The 20,085-nt window shown below is 32.9% G+C and overlaps 1 protein-coding gene across 1 annotated transcript in view; it reads right to left on the reverse strand.

Moving 5' to 3' along the window:
- Positions 1–20,085, reverse strand: part of Bmt2 (base methyltransferase of 25S rRNA 2 homolog) — a 79,713-nt gene that overhangs the window by 50,860 nt on the left and 8,768 nt on the right. The window contains exons 2-3 of the mRNA XM_046422528.2: positions 11,926–12,067; positions 145–315 (exon numbers count right to left, since the gene is read on the reverse strand). Coding sequence (XP_046278484.1) covers positions 145–315; positions 11,926–12,067 — 313 coding nt within the window. The remainder of the gene's footprint in view (positions 1–144; positions 316–11,925; positions 12,068–20,085) is intronic.

The raw sequence follows: 20,085 nt of genomic DNA on the forward strand, positions 1-20,085 counted from the left end.
TAATAATATTATAAATTTGTATTTCTCAGCCTAACATATTACCACAGGAGAAAGTTAAGTGCCCTCTATTTGGTATAAACTATACTATTTTTCACCAACAGCTACCTAGGATAATGTTAATTGAAGCAGAAAAAGTATACTTACTCAGTTATAAATTCAGGGCTTGTAAAGCTGAGGTTGGTTAAATGACCTTCAAGTTTAGAAGATTCATGCGTGTTTAAGGCTGGAGTGGTCTTAGTGGCGAGTACAGCTCTTTTTTCATCTTTCTCCAGTGCTTTTTTTTTCCCACCATTTTGGAAATATTCTCTGCATACACTACAAGTCAAAATAAAGTTGTATTTTAAAATTATGGATATGACTAAAATAAAATGGACAAAAGTCTATCGATCCCTAGAGAAAACTCCCAAATTAAAGAGTTCTGTTTTTAAATGTTAGACAAAAGCAAATTTGAGCAATTTGTAGCACTTTTAAATTGTTAAAATAGTTGTGTAACATGGAATGATCATAGATTATCTTTAATAAACAACAACAAAAAATGTTCTTCAAGGGTATAGATATACCTGTGTATAGTTTAATTAATTTCAACAAAAACACAAGTCCCTCCAGCAAAGTTTAGATAACTATTCAGTGACAACACCCAGAAATAATAGGCAGAGAGTTAATTTGGAGCTAGCTTTATTGGTAATAGATACTTTTAAAAAAAGTTTCTTTTGGTTTAACATAACAAAGTCAGGTTAACATATTAAGAGATCATTTTTCTTTTTATTTGCTTTAAGAAAGGGCATAACAACTAGATCAGGTAGAAATGGTATCATACTATGTTAGAAAAACCAAACCGGTATTACTGCATTCTCATACCATAACACCACAAAAGATTTCTGTAACCTCAACAAGTGTGGGGATTTCTCTTTACCAGACAACTGGCAAGCAAGCAATTCTGCATAGGGTAATGTATATAAGAAAGGGCAAGGAGATTCCATATCCTCTCCAGACATGCCATCTTCCATGAACCTCCATGTGTTTAGCTATCTGAAAGCCCTCAAACCCTGTCTTTTCAGGTTTTTATGGAGACTTCCTTGCATAGGTATGACTGAAGCATGCACAACAACACTGAAATGTGACTGGACAGAAAGGGTATGATCTAATGCTACTGGTCTAGGTATGGAAACCCAGCAAGGCCTGAATTATTCTTGGCTTCTCTGTGCATCATTTTCCCCTCCAGAGCACAGGGCAGGACCCTTCTGAAATGAGGATGGTCTTATAACCTCCTATCAGACAAGTAGGGTAGAAAATTTCTTTATGCCCAACTTCAAGAAAGAAAAGCAGGGCACGATCAGTTTCTATGACTTTCCTCAGGGAAAAGAAATTCTATTTTTTATGGCCTACTCTGGGGAGGGAGTTATGAATAAGGAACTCTTGATAAAAACCTATTACATGTCATAACAGTACACATGCAATAAAGGTATAAGTTCAAACAGAATAGAAGTCTGAACATAACAGTGCTTTTTAAGTAACACTTTGAAATTATTCCTCTCCTTCAGAAAACCATTCCTGTTTGTTCCAATTCTTACACAATTAAAATAGATTTTTCAGGATGTATCATTTCAGCCCAGATAAGTCTATGTCAGATTGCTATCCTGAATCAGAAACTTAGGATTAGCACAGACTTATAAATAACTTTCTTAATATTTATTATCTACTTAAATCTCATTATAGGGTAAGTACAGTAAGACACCATACCTAGACATGTAATGGGACAAGAAAAATACCACAGAATCAACGCAAATATTTATTAGCCATTAAAGCCAAGAAACAAAGGGAAAATGACTAATGAGAACTAGCTTTACCAACAAGAGATACACACTAGAAAAAATGAACTGATACACTAACCAAAACTACTTAAAGGAGGATGGAATCTGAATAAATTTTCTTTCTTTTTAGGTTCTTAAAATTAACCACATTATCATTTATTATCATTATAATAATACTATTATTATTATTTCATACTTAAAAACAAAGCTAGACTATTTTTCTCAACAAACACTGCTTGGTAAAACTACAGAAACACATTGTAAGTAAAGAATTAAATAAAAAGTCATTTACAACTGTATATAACAAGCAGAACTATGATTTAAGAGGAAAATATTCATTTCTCTCATACAGGATGCCATTAGTTCAACTTCAGTTTTGCTTAGTTCTTATTATGTAACATGTAAGACTTCTTTAATTTATCATATGTAGATTTAGTGTTCACTATAAATATATACAGGAGTTGAAATCCATCATTATCCTAGTATTTATTAAGTTCCTATAATGTAGAGGACATAGCTGATAACAAAACAAATTGTGATGACAAAAATTGAAGATGACTACTCTCAAGAAGCTTAGATTCAAGTAGGCAGGGTGGTGTACACTTATAATCCCAGCTACTCAGAAGGCTGAGACAGGAGGATCTCAAGTTAGTGGTCAGCCTGGGCAACTTAGGGGGGACACGGTCTCAAATAAATAAACAAACAAATAAATAAATAAATAAAGGTCTAGGGATGTAGCTCTGTAGTAAAGCACTTGCCTAGGATGTGCAAGGCACTGGATTGAATCCCAGCACCAAAAAAAAAAAAAAAAAAAAAAAAAAAAAAAAGCTCAACTTGTGAAGAAGACAAATAATCACCTAACAATGAAGAAAATAAAACTGATAGAGAAAAGCAAAAACTTTTCATCAACTTGGAATTGATATTAAAATAATGCATTTCATTAAGACATGAAACACGAGATTAAAAAGTGTGCTTACCTTTCTGTCAGGTAGAACTATATAAAATTGCAGATATTCAAAAGTTATTGAGCCACAAAAATTTTAGTGAGTCGGGTAAAGACTGTGTGACAGTAAAGTATGATGAAAGTGGCAAAATCACATAACACAAACTAAGCCTCACCACCAAGAGAAAATCCAAATCTAAATGGGAAAAACATAAGGCAAGATTTGGGCCCTACTGAATCAGAACATCTGCTACTGGAAGTTCAAAGAAAGGAACCTGGAAAGTAGACAGGAAGGACTGTTAGCAAAGGTGAGAGTCTTGACAGAACAGTGTTAGGTAGGGGGTCACCTTGGAAAAAGGGCAGTTATCTCTGGAGGCATGATGATAAAGGGAAAGAATGAAGCAACTACAGGATACTCCTGAGATATATTTGGGTGTATAAAATATGTAAGATCAAAAGAAGACACTATGGCTCTGAATTTCCATTCATAGCAAATAAATTTTGAGAATTAAAAATAAAGTAAGGGGGGCTGGGGTTGTAACTTAGTGGTAGAGTGCTTGCCTGGCATTTGTGAGACACTAGGTTCAATTCTCAGCATCACATATAAATAAATAAAATAAAGGTCCACCTACAATTATAAAAATATTAAATCAAAACAAAGTAAGCTACCCAAACCCATACGTGTATATCTACAGAAACTCCAGTACTGTAAACAATACAATAGTGAAAGTACCTAAAGTTCTTAATTTGGTATTCTATAGATTTAAAACAATCCCAACCAGAATTCCAGCAATTTATTTTGTGAATACAAACTGTTTCTATAGTTTATATAATGTATTCATATTCATCAGAGTTCTCTAGAGAAAAAAAAAAAACTCACAGATACTGACAGATCTCTCATACACACTGTCTCTCAATATCTATCTATTCAGAGACCCAGATATATACAGATATCTAGAAAAAGTATTATAATTAATTGCTTAATTTATTACGTCCCATGACCTGTGTCTGTAAGGTGGAGAACCCAGCAGGTACTGTAATCCCTGTGGAAATCCAAATGTACAAGTTCCACTCCAAGTCTAAAGGTATGCCAATGGTGCCAGGTTCCAGTGTGAGGGCAGAACACTCATGTCTCAGCTCCAGTAATCAGGAAGACAGGAGGAGAAAGGAAGGTGCACGGAAATTTCCCTTCCATGTGTTGGTTCAATAGAAGGGATATTAGCTATTCATATGGGGAGGCATAGTCTATCTTACTTGGTTTATCAATTCAAATGTTAATCTTGCCAAAAACATGCTTGTAGACACACTCTGCAATAGCATCTAGCCAAATATCTGGGGACCTCATGAGCTGGTCAAGTTGTGAATAATATTCCATAACACAGAGAATTAGCCACCAAATATGAAGAGGAAAAAGACCCAGAATAGCCAACACAATATTGAAGAAGATGACCAAATTGGAAGATTAACAACATCAACTTCAAGACTTACAAGAAAGCTACAGCAATCAGACAATATAGTAGCAATGAAAGAAGAGATAAACAGAGTAATGGAACACAAATAGAGAGCTTGAAAAAAGATTCACTAAAACTACAGTCAACTGAATTTCAACAAAGGCAATACAATGGAGGGAAAAAGACAATCTTTTGAGCAAGTTTGGCTAGAACAACTGGACATCCACATGAAAAAAAGAAATCTAGACACAGACCTTATATCTTTCACAAAATTAACTCAAAATGGATTATAGACCTAAAAATAAAAATTCAAAACTATAAACTTCTAGAAAATAGCACAGGAAAAAATCTAGATGGCCTTGGGTATAATGATAACTATTTAGATTTAAGACCAAAGATATAATTTGATGAAGAAAAAAAACTGATAAGATAGAATTCATTAGAATTAAATATTTTCACTCTGCAAATGATATGATTAGGACTCTTTCCCAAAAATATACCAAGGACTCACAAAACTAAACAAGAAAACAAACATTCCCCTAAGTGGACAAAAGACATAAAAAGACACCTCACCAAAGAAGATATGCAGATTAAAATTAGCATATAAAAAGTATTCAACACCATATGCCACTAGAAAAGGCAAATCAAAATGACAGTGAGATGTCATTATATATCTATTAGAAGGGTTAAAGTACAGAACACTGAAAGCATCAAATGTGTTAGAATACATAACAACAGAAATGCTCATTCATTACTAGTGGGAATATAAAAACTGTGCAGTCACTTTGAAAGACAGTTGTGCAGCTTCAGTTTTTTTTCTTTTCTTTTTCTTTTTTTTTTTTTTTTTTGGTACATAGGGGTGTTCAAACAACGATCAACATTTCCAGCCCTTTTTTTATATTTTATTTGGAAACAGGGTCTCACTGAGTTGCTTAGGGCCTAAGTTGCTGAGGCTGACTGAACTTGTGATCCTCCTGCCTCAGCCTCTCAAATCACTAAGATTATAGGCATGCACCGCTGAGCCTGGCTTAACAGTTTCTTTAAAAAGCTAAACAATCTTACCATACTATCCAGCAATTATGGTTCTTGGTGTCTATCTAAAGGAGTTGCAAACTTACATCTATACAAAATCACATACAGATGTCTATAATAACTTTATTCATAATAATAGACATAATAGACATCCTTCTATGAGTGGTAGCATAAATAAATAGTGGTACATACAGGCAATGGAATACACGGCTAAAACCATATGCACCATGAAAAGATATGAAGGAACTTTAAATGCATATTATTAGATGAAAGAAATCAATCTCAAAAGGCTACTTATTGCAGGATTTCAGCTATGTAACATTTTGGAAAAGGAAATCTATGAAGACAGTGAAAAGTCAGGGGTTTCTGGGGAAAGGAGAATGCATAGAGAATTTTTTTTAGGGCAAAAAAATATTCTGTATGAAACTATAATTGTAGATACATGTTATTAAACATTATTCAAAATTCACAGAACATCCAATATCTAGAGTGAACCTAATGTAAATCATGCGTATTCGGTGAAAATAATGTGTCAATGTTGGTTGAGGAATTATAACAAACACACCACTCTGATGAGAGTGATGGAAGTAGGAGAGGGTGTGCTTGGGGTTAGTTATATATGGGAACTCTGTACTTGGTGTTCAGTTTTATTGTGAACCCACTGCTCTCAAAAATAAAGTCTATTTAAAAGAGAAAACAAAACAAAACAAAAATCCTGGGGTACCATGTTGTAGACAGGAAAGGTCCCTTAAATATTAGCCAAAAGTTAGTAATTTACATACTTTTGTGAAATGCATAAAGTAGTTTATAAGACAGACAAGAAGATTTAGTCAAATTAATTAGAAAGGAAGAAATGAAAATCTGTGTATTTACAGATAAAATGAATAATTAGAGGTAACTCAAGAAAACCAATCATAAAGTAACACAAACAGCAACAGAATTCACTTAAATAGTACAATGTAAAAAATACAAAAATAACCAAAACCATCCACACACACATATACACAAACAATAGCTCATTAGAATATATAACGGGAGGGAAGATCACAAGTACTAGAAGAAAATATGAGTAACAAAAAGGAATTCCTATATTCTGGAAACCAAGAAAGGTTTTCTTTTTATAAGTATATTTTTATTTGACACTAATTATACATATTTATGGGGTACAATATGACATTTCAATATATGTACATGATGTGTAATGATCATACGGCTATATGTGTAATGTATAAATCCTTTCCAAGATGATAAAAATCTAAAAACACTGACTATCTAAAAGCAGAAACCTTCTGCATGGTAAACGAAAAACCTGCATGGAAAAGACAAACAAAATCAAAGACAAAGGGCACATTCTATAAATTATATAAAAAGCTATAAAAATCAAAATAAAAAGAACCCCCAACAACAGTTTTTCTGTTGTAAAATATATGATCACCTAAATCACAGGGAAAAATGTGAATAAATGATTTCTAAATATATGAAAAGGTACTCAATCTCATTTATGAGAGAAAAGTAAAATAGACCCTCATAGAGATACCAACTCCCATCTACTATCACACTGACAAAAATTCAAACATTGAATAACATATAGACATTCACATTCTTTTGTTGGTGGGATTGCAAAATAATAACTTCTATGGAGGACAATTTGTCAATATACAACAAAATCACATATGCCCGTGTTTTTCGACCCCAGGAATCTAAAACAACACAATGCCAAAAATCTGAAATGGACAAATATAAAGTTATTCATTGCAGCACTAATTGTAACAGCAAAAGCTTGTTAAAAACTCATGAAAACAAGAAGAAATCCATATTCCTGTGATGGTTAATTCTGGGTGTCAACTGGATCTAGACTCTGCATGTCCAGATAATTGATCAAACATTATTCTGGGGGTTTCTTTAAGGACTTTTTTGGACAGTAGTTTAAACTAGCAGAATGAACAAAGTAGATTACCCTTCCTAAATGTGAGTGGGCCTCATAAAATATGTCAATGGTCTGAAGAAAATAAAAAGGGTAACCCTTCCTTGAATAAACAAGAGAATTTCTCTTGCCTGACTGCCTTCAAACATACATCAGTTTTTTCCTGCCTTCAAGCTTAAGCAGAAACATTGGCTCTTCCTGGGTCCTGACGGTCTTTGGACAGACAGGTATTCCACTATTAGTTCTTATGGACCAATACCTTGCTATCTTACCCTGTGTTTTAATCAGCATTTGTGTCATTGTGACCAAAACACCAAATAAGAACAACTTAGGGGAGTAAAATTTTATTTGGGACTCATGATTTCAGAGCTCTCAGCCCATAGATGGATGACTCCATTTGCTCTAGGCTGAAGAAGAGATAGCACATCACAGGGGGGAGTGGGGTGGGGAGGACCAGTGGAGGAAAGCTGCTCAGCTCATGGTGAGGTCAGGAAGGAAGAGCATAGGGAAAGATACACCTTTCCAGGGAAAGCCCCTAGTGACCCATCTCCTCCAGCTGCACCTCACCTTACTACAGTTACTACCTGGTTCACCCATTCAAACTAGGATAGACTGATTAGGTCACAGCTCTCACAATGCAATCATATTATCTATGAATGTTCCTGCATTAACAAAGGAGCTTTTGGGGGAACACCTCACATCCAAACCCTGCATATCTTGGGACTTGAGAAATTCCACAATTATATGAGCCAATTCTTTATAATGAATCTCTTAATGTGCATGCACACTCGCGAACACATACTCACTCACTCACTCTCTCTCCCCCTCCCTCCCTCCCTCTCTCTGTATGGCTTCTTTTCTCTGGAAACCCCTTACTAACACAATACAAAATGGAGTGATCTCCAGGATACGTTATTGAGTAAAAAAATGGAGAATAACACATAACATGCTACTACTTATAGAGATAAGAAATAGAGGATGTGTGTCTGTGTATGTGTGTGTGTGTGTGAGAAAGAGAGAGAGAGAACTTGTGTTAATGTGAGTTTGCTTAATTTTTGCAAAAACGAAGCACTGGTAGAATAAATAAGAAACAGAAAGCACGGATAAATAAAGAAAATGGAAAGGAGCCTTTTCTTTTTACAAAGTTAGGACTTTTGAATTACATATAGATTTCATGTCCTCTTAAATTAAAAACAAAGAAAAACCTATAAAACTGAAACTGAAGTGAAACAAATTGTGAAGTAAATTGATAACTTAGGTACAGTAAAGAACTGTTTCAAGTAATTTTTAAACATAGTATTTATTTTAAACCTTGGTGGGATGTGTTCCAATGATATCTTAAACTTCATTCATTCATTTTATTTTTAGAAAACTGGTAATGCAATTTTGAAACAATTTCATGTAATTGCAGGATAAAATTAATGTGTTAATGTTATTTAGAACTAAGTCTTTCAGTGCACCAGAAAAGACACAAATACAGAACAAAAGTCAAGTCAAAGCCCTGCTGAATCTAGGGTCTAATGCATGACAGGAAAGCACTCTCCCACTGAGATACATCCCCATCCCTTTTTAAACATTAAGACAGGGTCTTGCTAAATTGCCCAGGCTGGCATCCTGCCTCAGTCTTCTGAGTAGCTGGATTATAGGTATATATCACTGTGCCTGATATTTTTTCTGTTTTTTAATTACTTCACAGTACATATTAAATTTTATTATTCTTACAAAGGAAATCCTATATTGAATTCTTCCAGCTAAATAGTCAACAAAATCTTAGCAGGGAAATGTCAATGAGGCTTAGCTCACATACCAAATATCAATCAAATTTTAAGTATAACTATAAATACACAAATATTCTGTGTACACTAAGTTTTAAGCAGACTTTTGTTCAAAGTCTGCTTTTTTAAAAACCTACTTTAGCTCTTGAAGTGAAACTATTCTCTTAGAATTATCGACAAAGAAAGGAATTGCATATAATTCAAGTTAAAATTATACAATTCAAATTTCAAAATTCAATATTGCTTCAAAGTCTTTTTGCTCAAAGTAGCTTTGGATTTAAACTGAACTTATTATAATTTGTCTTAAGATATTTTCCTACTGTGTGTGTGTGCTTATGTGTGTATGCATACACATATGTATTCTATAATTTGTAATTTTTTTTCTAAATCCAGTTGTGCCTAATACATTGCACTTGAGAGTTACATCTCTTTTTGTTTCTATTGTCCAAAACTCTTGTTTTTATTTTTGTTTTGTTTGGCACTAGGGATTTAACCAAGGGAGCACTTTACCACTGATCTACAACCCAAACCCTTTTTAAAAATTTTTTATTTTGAGAAAGGATCTCGCTAAGTTACTTAGGGTCTTGCTAAATTGCTGAGGCTTGCTTTTAACTTGCAATTCTCCTGTCTCAGCCTCCCAAGTCACTGGGATTACAGGCATGTTCCACTGAACCTGGTTCATAACACTCTTTGGACAAATATAAGTTCTGCAGAAGATACCATATTCTAAATATGTAATATGCATACTTATTAACATATCTTGTTCCTTTTTCAGCAGTTTTATCTGAATTTTTTTTTCCAGTTTGCCCTAAAAGTGACCTGTTTCAGAACACATGCAGATATAATAATTCTTGATAAAACAAATCCAAGGGAGGGGGAAAAGAGGGAAGTATAATTCATTATACAAGTAAAAGATAACAATGAATGCTCCTATGAGACTACCATGTATCAAAGTCCATTTAAGAAATAAAGTCTGAGGGCTTGCCTGCTATATCAGAATACTAATTTAAAAGAAATATTGTTAAAAGCCAAAAATGATGGACTTAGACAGTAACAGTGTTGATTTCTTGACAGGATTACATTATTTTTTTTCTGTTTCAAGGGAAATTCTTGGCTTTATAGTACACCTTATTTTGTTTCTTAGCTTGATGAAGAAAATGTATAATGTGTAGAACAGATTTATAACTATTTTCTCTCTATAACCAAGCAAATAAAATCATATAATTTCAAGCATCCCATCTCCTGTTTTTTGGCTCCTTCCTTAGTTCAATTCACAGTTCTCTGACTCCACAACCCACCATTATCACCTTGTCACTGCTCTCACTCACTTCATATTTTTAACTCCTTTCTTACCTGATCATCAGAATCACCTCAGTGTATACACCATCATCTCCCTTGCCCCTCTTGAGTCAGTATACTTATTTGAACATTAATTCTAATACACTGTGCTATCAATTCACTATCTCATTTTCCAAGAAAACTGTTCAACTCTAACTTGATTATTGCCTTGATTAGTGCAGCAATCTTCTAACTGGTTGCCTTACACCTTTACCATTCCTATCCAATAATCTTAACACAGAAATTAATTCTTACAATTTTTTGACACACTGTAAAAAGTTAATAAAATGTCTTTTCTCTTGTCAAAACATCCAATGACTTCGTTTCACTCAGAATAAAAGCCAGTATTTTCACAATAGTCTACAAAATCAAGCTGTTTATTATCTTATTTTCTACTACCATCACCACCCCCCAGTGCCCCCCCATTCTCCTCTAGCCACATTAGTGTCTGTGCTGTTTGTGAAATATGCCAGCATCTTTATGTCTCAAGGACTTTGGAAGTGTTAGGGCTGATTTTCTCTCTGACCTCTTCCATAGCTTTTGCATATATCATGTCAGTGAGATCTTTTCTCTAGATCCTACTTAAAACTGTAGTTTTTTCTCCCTTGTTTTATTTTTCTCACAGAACTTACTATTTTCTGACCTATTGTATATTTAATTAATGGGTTTTTTTCTTGACTCTCACCCCTACTAGCATGTAAGCGCCATGAGGGCAAGGATTTTATGTATTCAGTTGATTTTGTACTCTCAGAACCTATAATGTGACTGGTAGACAGTTGCTAAATATTTATTAAATAAACAAATGAAAAAATTTCTATATTTTGAATAAATGAAATATTATTTCATAGTTTTAAAATAAGATTAAAGCTTTTTAAATAAAAAATAATTGAAAGGAAATTTAAATTGGAAGCCATCATAAATTTATTATTCATTAAAAAGGATGATATTTTATTTCCTGGGAATTCATTTTTAAATTCAGCCAGTATATAATCTTTTCTTATAATTGTGCTACATTAAAAGAATGTGAGCAGTTCATTTTCTGATTTTTTTTAACAGTAGAATTTACATTTTAAGAAAACAAACATCCAAAGTCTATATAAATGCTGGAATACACGGAATTATACAACAAAAATTCAGAATTCTAAAATTTTTGGTATGTTTTTAAATATTAAAATATTCACTTTTACTGAATCCAAATATAGTTATCTAAAGAAATTTCTATTCTATAACTTATATGCATGAGTGAAGAATTAAGTCCTTTCTTTTCTATTTTAAAATGTTTAAATCTTATTAAAATTATTAAATGTCTTATTAAATTTTCCATCTTAATGTTCAAATGTTACCATATTTAAAAATCATATTTCAAAAATTTAAACAGAAAAATAAATGTTATGTCAAAGAAAACATTTTCACTGAAAAAAAGAAATAAACCTAGGAAAAGTAAAGCAAGTGAAAAAAAAGGTCGTTTAAATGACAACATCTTTTTTTGTTGTTCATTCCACATTTTTTATTGGTGCATATAGTGTATGCCTGTTTTATAGTATTTCTAATTTTCCATTTTGGTACAATAAATTATACATAGCATCACTTAGAGTAAAAAATTAAAAGAATACATCAGAAATCAAAAATATTAGTTCATAAGTACACTCACCTACAACACCATTCAATGCGACCTTCACCTTCACAGGTTTTTGCCCAATGATTATCTGCCAAATTTTTCATTGCAACAGCATATTCACAAAGTGTTTCTTCATCTTCACAGTGTTCTCGCCAGATCTTATCAAAATCTCCCACTAAAAACAAAGGAAAAATACTAAATGAATTAATCTTGCTTAAACACGTATAATCTAATTTCACTAAAATCTAAAATAGTTTTAAACATATTTTAAAAGTTCCTTTGTGTAAATAGAATCATCATTTGTATTATGATGATTTGATAATTTTACCATTTTGAATGGATGGATTTGTAAATCAAACATAATAAAATTTATATCAATATATGAGTTATTGGTTCATAAACTAAAGATACATTGATAGTGGACAATAGGTGAATGGGCAGTCAAACATTATTTTTTCTATGACCTTGCAGGAACAGGGCAGAAACACTTAAAATTGTTTCTCTATATGCTTATCAGTTCCTTGTATTATAAAGGTTAGATGACAATATAAATTAACAAACAAGTAAATATTTTTATTCACACAGCTGGACTTGCTCTTAGACTTACTGTAAAGAATTATAATCCTAAGGCAAAAATATTGCTTAGAAGACAGTATTTTAGAAGTTTCTCCAAAGTTTTTAGCTGTTACAAGTGTTCTAAATAAAAACTATAAGCTGATTACATTACCTATTCAGCTACCACTGTTTTAGAAAATTAAATCAGTCATTACATTTAATATAAGATTTGAAACATCACAATGAAGACTGATAAAGAACGGTTGGGGAATGGTTTGTCCAAAGAATATTAACGCAGCTTTAAAGGTAAAGAATAAACAAAAGTTATCAGTGTAGATTCACTCAATGTCTTCAGACACAGACATGTCTTGCCAGAACAAACTGAAAAAAAATGTAAAGATATGCTGGGTGAGAGGTGGAGCACACCTGTAATCTCGGTGACTCAGGAGGCTGAGAGAGGAGGACTACAGGTTTGAGACCAGCCTCAGCAAATCAGTGAGACCCTAAGCAGCCTACTAAGACCCTCTCAACATAAATAGATAGATAGATAGATAGACAGATAGATAGATAGATAGATAAAAAGAGCTGGGTATGTGGTTCAGTGGAAAAGAACCTCCAGGTCCAGTACCAAAACAAAAAAGAACAGAACTAAATGGAGAGATGGTCATTATGCCAGAGCTCTTTCTCCAAGCAAAATTATTGAATTTCAGCTTAAACAGTTTTTTTTTAAATAGAAAATGAATTACAGTAACAATTGACACATCAAAACTAATTTGAAAAACTTCCAATTAATCCCATTACCTGGCTATTTTAGGCTCTCGGCCTAATAAGTTCTGAGTTGAAAATCAACTATTAGCCTTCTAGTTTGACCAAGTCAAGAAAGAGAAGTATGGGTACAAACACTCCCTCATATACACATTACTCAATTAAAATGATTGTGGTACCAGTCTCAGCCTAAATTCTATGTTTAAACCTCAAATAGTGTATATTATTCATTTTTATACTAATATTTCCATTAATCATTAATATTTGTATAATGATAGGGCTCTCAATTTTTTTATACCATACACTGGCATTATCTGTCAACTAAAAGCAAGCAAATTTTTTTTTTCTAAATTCTCAAAAATACCTCAATTTTAGCAACATCTTTGAGATGTAGCTGTCAAATCTCTGGAGAGGTACAGGATGTCCTCAAACAATGTTTTGATTAATGGTTATTTAATAAACCTATGATAATTCATAACACTATTCTTGACTTTATCCATCAGATTTGATATGGTTCAATGAGGTACAGTATAATTTGAAAGGCATGTTATGTTTTGTTAAGATCAGTATCAACTCTAAAAGGCCCTTTGTTGAACTTTTTTTTACAGCCCTATATAATGTTATATGTACATTATATATAAACAAAAGTTATATGATCAAATACATTTCAATATGTTTAACACAAATTGATTTTCTTTCTGATAGACTTACTTTAGATTCTATAGAAAATACAACTGAAGACAAAGACTTGATTAAAAGTAGTTATATCTGGGAGATAACTCTAAGCAACAGGAGTGAGAAAGTACATAGAAAGACCAGAAGAGAGATAAAATTAACAGCACAAGGGTACATTACTGAAGTTGCTGCTGTGAATGACTAAGAAGCATACATAATGCTTCTGGGACTGTGCACCTAAAAGATGGGAAGTTAAAGTATTTAATTACCAGTTCCTATACATGTGAACCAATGATTGTTAACAACATTCAAGTCTGCACATAGGTACTGAATAAGGGGACTCATTGGCTTCAGCAGTGTTAGAGAAAGGAAGAACAGAAAAGACAGACACTTTTAATCTGGAACACTATTAGGGCTAGTGACTCAGTTCAGTGTCTGTCTACCACAGCTGAGGATCAAGGATACATGGGGTATCAAAAGGCACTACAAATTTCTAGAGTTCTTGCCATTCTACTGCATATGGTATATTGAAACTCAATTTACTCTATAATTACCAACTGGCTAAAAGATACAAAAACAATTGTAAATATACAGAAACTACTGCTTTATAGCTTTTTGAACAACCTCTGTCTTTTTCCCACTCCACAAAACTTTTCCATTCCACAAAACTGGAGTTTTAAGACTTACTGCTGGCTCCTTTAATGTTTTAAGGAAGAATTCAAAATTTGTAGGCTTATTCAGTTGAAACTAATTATATACAACTTCAATTTTAAATGTTTTCATTAACAGTAGAGACTCTGCACAATGTGTGCTGACCCTGAAAATTGTTGTGATTGTAAATGTACACTTAAATATATAATTGAGAACAAAGCAATTTAATACATTTGTATTCTTTTCAATAGGCTGCTCAAAAAAATACTCTATTAAGCACTAAAGAGAATAATATAATGAGCAGGCACTAGCAATCAAAGTAACGGGAAAAACAAGTAAATAAAATATAGTAGATAATATAATAAAAGAGACACAAACTTAATGTTTCTTGTGTCCCATATGACATCCAGGACACAGAACTTTGAATTCAAGTATTTATTCAACAAAAATGTATCAAACCCTAGCTACTAGGTATGCATTATGTTACATGTCTGGCAGTTATAGAATTGACCAAGAATAGTTATAAGTATGCCCCTTAGTTATAAGAAAAATCTATTTCTGGAATACCTAGGAAGCTTAGTGAGGTATAATTGTGAATAAATGAAAACTTTAAAACAAAACAACATGGGAAAAATTAAGTTTTTCAAAAAGGCTATTAGTTTTTTACAATATTCAAAATAATGTATTCAACCTTTAAGCAACGTAATTTCAAAATAGTCTATGATTTGGGTTCTAAACACCAAAAAAGTTAATGGTTAAAGAGAGCCCAGTATGTATAGGAAATCTCTCTGCTAACTTAGCCAAATATGTGTGGTGTGTGTGTGTGTGTGTGTGTGTGTGTGTGTGTATGTAAGATTCTCTCACTTAAAATGAAAATACTTTTCATTATCAGAAAGAAAATGAGGAACTAGAGCTTCCTGAGGTCTGCTCAAAGGTCTAGTGAATGCAGAACAAGTAATATTTTAAGTATTCAAGTTATAACCCTAGTTCTCAACAAATTAATAATTAGTCATTCTTTAACATGATGACACTTGTGAATAACTCAAAATCATGACCCCCCCCCATTTTTTACCCATTTTTTTTTAGCAGGCATCATTGAAAAAAATAAATGTGTCTTAGAACAGCTGAGATCAGGCACCTTCAGGCTGAAGGGTATTTATATATTCATATTACATATTTCTACCTTTTTCAAATATAAAGACATTTATTCTCTCAATATATGGCTTCAATATTTATTTTTAATATCAGGTTTTAATTAACAGAAATACTTAATTTTAATACAATCCAATTTCACAAGAGAGAGAATAAGAATGATCTCCAACAAGTATATACATTTTACTTTTCCCAACTACAGAGAATTAAAAAATTACTTAGAAAGCACAATTTTAAAAAATATGTTCTGCAACCTAAATTAAAAGTTAATAAACACTCCACAGCCAAACTAGAAGAATAAATTTAGAGAAGGAATCAGCAATCACTTGTTCAAATACACAGTTTTAAAACTAACTTAAAACTCTGCCCAGTCTAAAAGATAAAGTTGTCTAATTGTCTTCAAAATTCTTGAACAAAAGCCACATTAACATGACTTATATTTATTGTATTTTCGATATATTTACATTTTGCAACACTTATTTTAAAAAAATCTAACTCATACTTTTAAAAAGGAGTGATGCCAACTTGCCAACTTTCTAAGTTCAATCTGGAAACCAATGAACCGAATTATTCTGAATCCTGGTCCTACATCAAGATAATACCATAATTACTGACTAAACTCACTTTCACCACATTATATGTTCACAACAGAATAAAGAGCTACTGCCTATAAAAAGACAGTGACAACTGTCTTTTTATAGGCAGTAGGAAAAAAGAAATAGTACACTCATTAATCTGAAGTTAATTTTTAATAATTTTATGATTATTTATTATGACTTTGTAACTATCTTTGTAAAAAATCAAATATAATGAAACATGAAGCAATTTTTGCCCTTAATACATTCAAGAACATTTCTATAAAAGTTCTTAAATCACATTAACCATAGAAACTCCTTGATAAACTAATCTTCCCATATGAATTAACCCCTCTCCTGCCATCTGGTATAGCAAATTCTTTTTTCCTTTGAAACGTAACTGAATTTTTTTTTGGAGAGGTTTTATCTGCCAGTTGATCATCTTATAACTCCCTCATATATGCAACTACCATTCTTACAATACTTTGTTGTTTATATATATATATATATATATACACACACATACATATATATATATATATATATATATATATATATATATATTCTATTAAAATCAGGAGTGATTTTCCCATTAGAATACATAAATTAAAAAGCAAAGACTACTTTTGACTTATATATTTTGTAAACTACAGAACTTAATCATGGTATCAAGCTGATGCAAAAAATATTTAAATTTTTACCAAACTTGAAATTTGTACTAAACACCAAAATTAAAAACAAGTCAAATTTAGTTGTTAATTTAAAAGTCAGCAGCAGATAGCTGTCAATTGTGGAGAGCCATTCTCACGTGTGACTGGGCGACTCCAGGTTTGGGTCTGAGGCTTCTGGCTATGTCGGAACTTTCCCAGCACTCTCCTGATGAGAGAACCCGTCCGTGTAGGGGTGTGACTGACCACTGACCCCAGGGGCCCAATCACTGACCCTGACCTTGGAGTGCGGCCTCCCCTCAACCTTCATTGGATGGAATTCTCCCCTGAATTTCTTGTTCCCCAATAAAAGGCTACTACTCCCTGGCGTGCTAGCTCTCTCTCTCTCCTGCTAGCCCTGAGTAATCCTTGCTGCCCTACGGGTGGTTCCAGGTTGGAGCCAGAGAGGGGAGCAGTCTCGGACCTGGTCATAGAAAAAGGTAACTGAGTCTGTGTGTTTTATTTCGATCTCTGCTAGCTAACTTTCATGCCAAGAACCTCATTAATGAAACCAATGTGCAGGCCGCATGGTGGAGTCAACCAACAGTAGTAGCTCCAAAGCGGTAAAATTTGAATATTTCAAAATATTGAACAACAGCAGATGAGGTAGAGAGGGAAGATGGGAGGGGAGGGGAGGGGGGATAGTAGGGGATAGGAAAGGTAGCAGAATACAACAGTCACTAATATGCCATTATGTAAAAATGTGAATGTGTAACCGATGTGATTCTGCAATTTGTATTTGGGGTAAAAATGGGAGTTCATAACCCACTTGAATCAAATGTATGAAAGATGATATGTCATGAGCTTTGTAATGCTTTGAACGACCAATAAAAAAAAAGAAAGAAAACTGGTAAATTTAATAACTTAAGAAAAATAGTGACTATTCTTAAAGACCAGAAAGTTTTAGAAAAAACAATAAGTTAGAGATGATTTTTCTGTAAATTCCATTGTTTAAAGCTGATCAAAATTTTTCAATTTTTTCTTGCCTTATTGTCAATGAAAAACGTGGAGCCAGAAGTACAGTCACATCTATTAAGTTTTTTGATAATAGTACACAGATCTTTTTGAAAAACCTATAACCCTAAGGAAAAATGATTAGTATCCACACAAAACAGACAGGAAGTTACCTGTAGATGGAAGGAGTGGGAGGAAGAATAGGTTGTACAAAGATTCATGCATTTTTACACGTGAGGATCATCTGATGTTTAGAAATTCACTAGAAATATTATTATTTTTCTCAATATCTCTATCTTAATTCTTATTCTTAGAAGATATACTATAACATAGATAATGGTGCATAAATATACTAATGATCATTAGTCTTTAGAAAGAACAAAATCCTGCCACTTTGACAATGTCAATGAACTTGGAGGTCATTATGTTAAAGGAAATAACATCAGACAGAAAAATGTTATTACATGTAATTTATAAAACAGTAGAACTTGGAGAAACAGAGAGTAGGGTGGTAAACGTTAGGGGTTAGAGGGGCCAAAGAAACAAGGGGGCAGATGTTTATCAAAGGGTACAAACTTTATAAAATGAATAAGCTCAGAAGATCTAATGTACACCATGGTTATGACACATATACTTGAAATTTGCTAAGGGAGCAGATCTTAAGTGTTCTTACACATACAATCTTTTATTTGCCTAAAAAAAAAAGCAGGTAATTATTAATTATTCTTGGCAGTTTAGCCTCAACACCAAAGATTAACAATGCACTAATGGTTCAATGTAAAAGAAAATGTTCTGCAGTTTTATGTACGTAAACTCAAAAGGTGGAGATGAAACTATAGTAACGAGATAAGTAGGACAGGGAATATAGAGAGACAGACTACAAAGGAACATGAGGGAATACTGAGGGTGATGATACTCTTCTATATTGATTATGACAATGGTTTCATAGGTGCATAATTTCTCTTCAAACTCATGAAATTATATACTTTAAATGGATGAAATCTTAAGTATATAAAATATAACTCAATAAATTTAGGTTTTGAAAATGATGTGCGAATCCCAAAAAAACAAAGGCCAAATGTTTTCTCTAATATGCGAATGCCAATTCACAATAAGGTGTGTGTGTGTGGGGGGGAACTAGAGAATAATAGCATTACCTTAGATTAGGTAGAGAGGGAAGTAAAGGAAGGGGAGGGGACGTGGGGATAGGAAAGATAGTAGAACGGAAGAGACATTATTACTTTATGTATACATATGACTGCATAAGCAATATGATTCTACAACATGTACACCCAGAAAAAATGAGAAATTATATCCCATCTATGTATGATATATCAAAGTGCATAAATGCATTCTACTGTCATGTATAACTAATTAAAACAAATTTTAAAAGATTTTTAAAAATTATGTGTGATGAGCACATTAAATTTGAGATCCATCAAGTTCTCTAAACAAGCCAACGATTGATAACAATAATGAAACCCCCAAGATGAGTATCATAAACAAATCTTGAACCTTTGAAAATTCAAACCAATTTATTTGATTGACTTAGGCATATTGCCAAATATAGGCCTTAAGATGCTGTACCTGTAGATAACCAGATTACCAAAGTCAAGTTTAAAGAACCTTCAAGGGTCATTTTCTCCAACATGAGGGAAGTAGAGAAACTCATGACTGAGTGGGAACAAGTTCAAAGAGTTTTCAACGTTATGCTCCTAAACACTATAGTACCTTGCCTCTCTTTCCGAGTTTTGAATTTATGAACTTTTAAGGCTATGAATGAAGGTATGCAATAGAGCAAAGTATAATGATTCTACTAACCACAAACAAATGAAAATTTGTCAGTCACATGCAATTATTTAATCTCTGTAAGTGCATTATTTGTTAGATTTCTGGCAGTGGGTCTCAAGATCAATGCTAGATGAACACTGGAATCACCCAGAAATTTCATGGAGGGATCTAGAGTGGGAAATGATTACTTATTCTAAGGCTCTCCAAGTGAACCCATTGTATATTATGACTCAAAACCAATTGCCTATGACAAGGTTATAAACTCAAATGCCTGGTGAAATAATACAAAGAGCCATAAGGGCTGGGATGAACTAGAGTCAACTTTGATTAAAAAACAAAATAATTCAGGGATTAAACTTAATATCTAC

The sequence above is a fragment of the Marmota monax genome, unplaced genomic scaffold (genome assembly GCF_021218885.2).
Source record: "Marmota monax isolate L192 unplaced genomic scaffold, Marmota_monax_Labrador192_F-V1.1 WCK01_AAM20220418_F8-fsc00027, whole genome shotgun sequence".
In the NCBI taxonomy this organism is placed as follows: Eukaryota; Metazoa; Chordata; class Mammalia; order Rodentia; family Sciuridae; genus Marmota; species Marmota monax.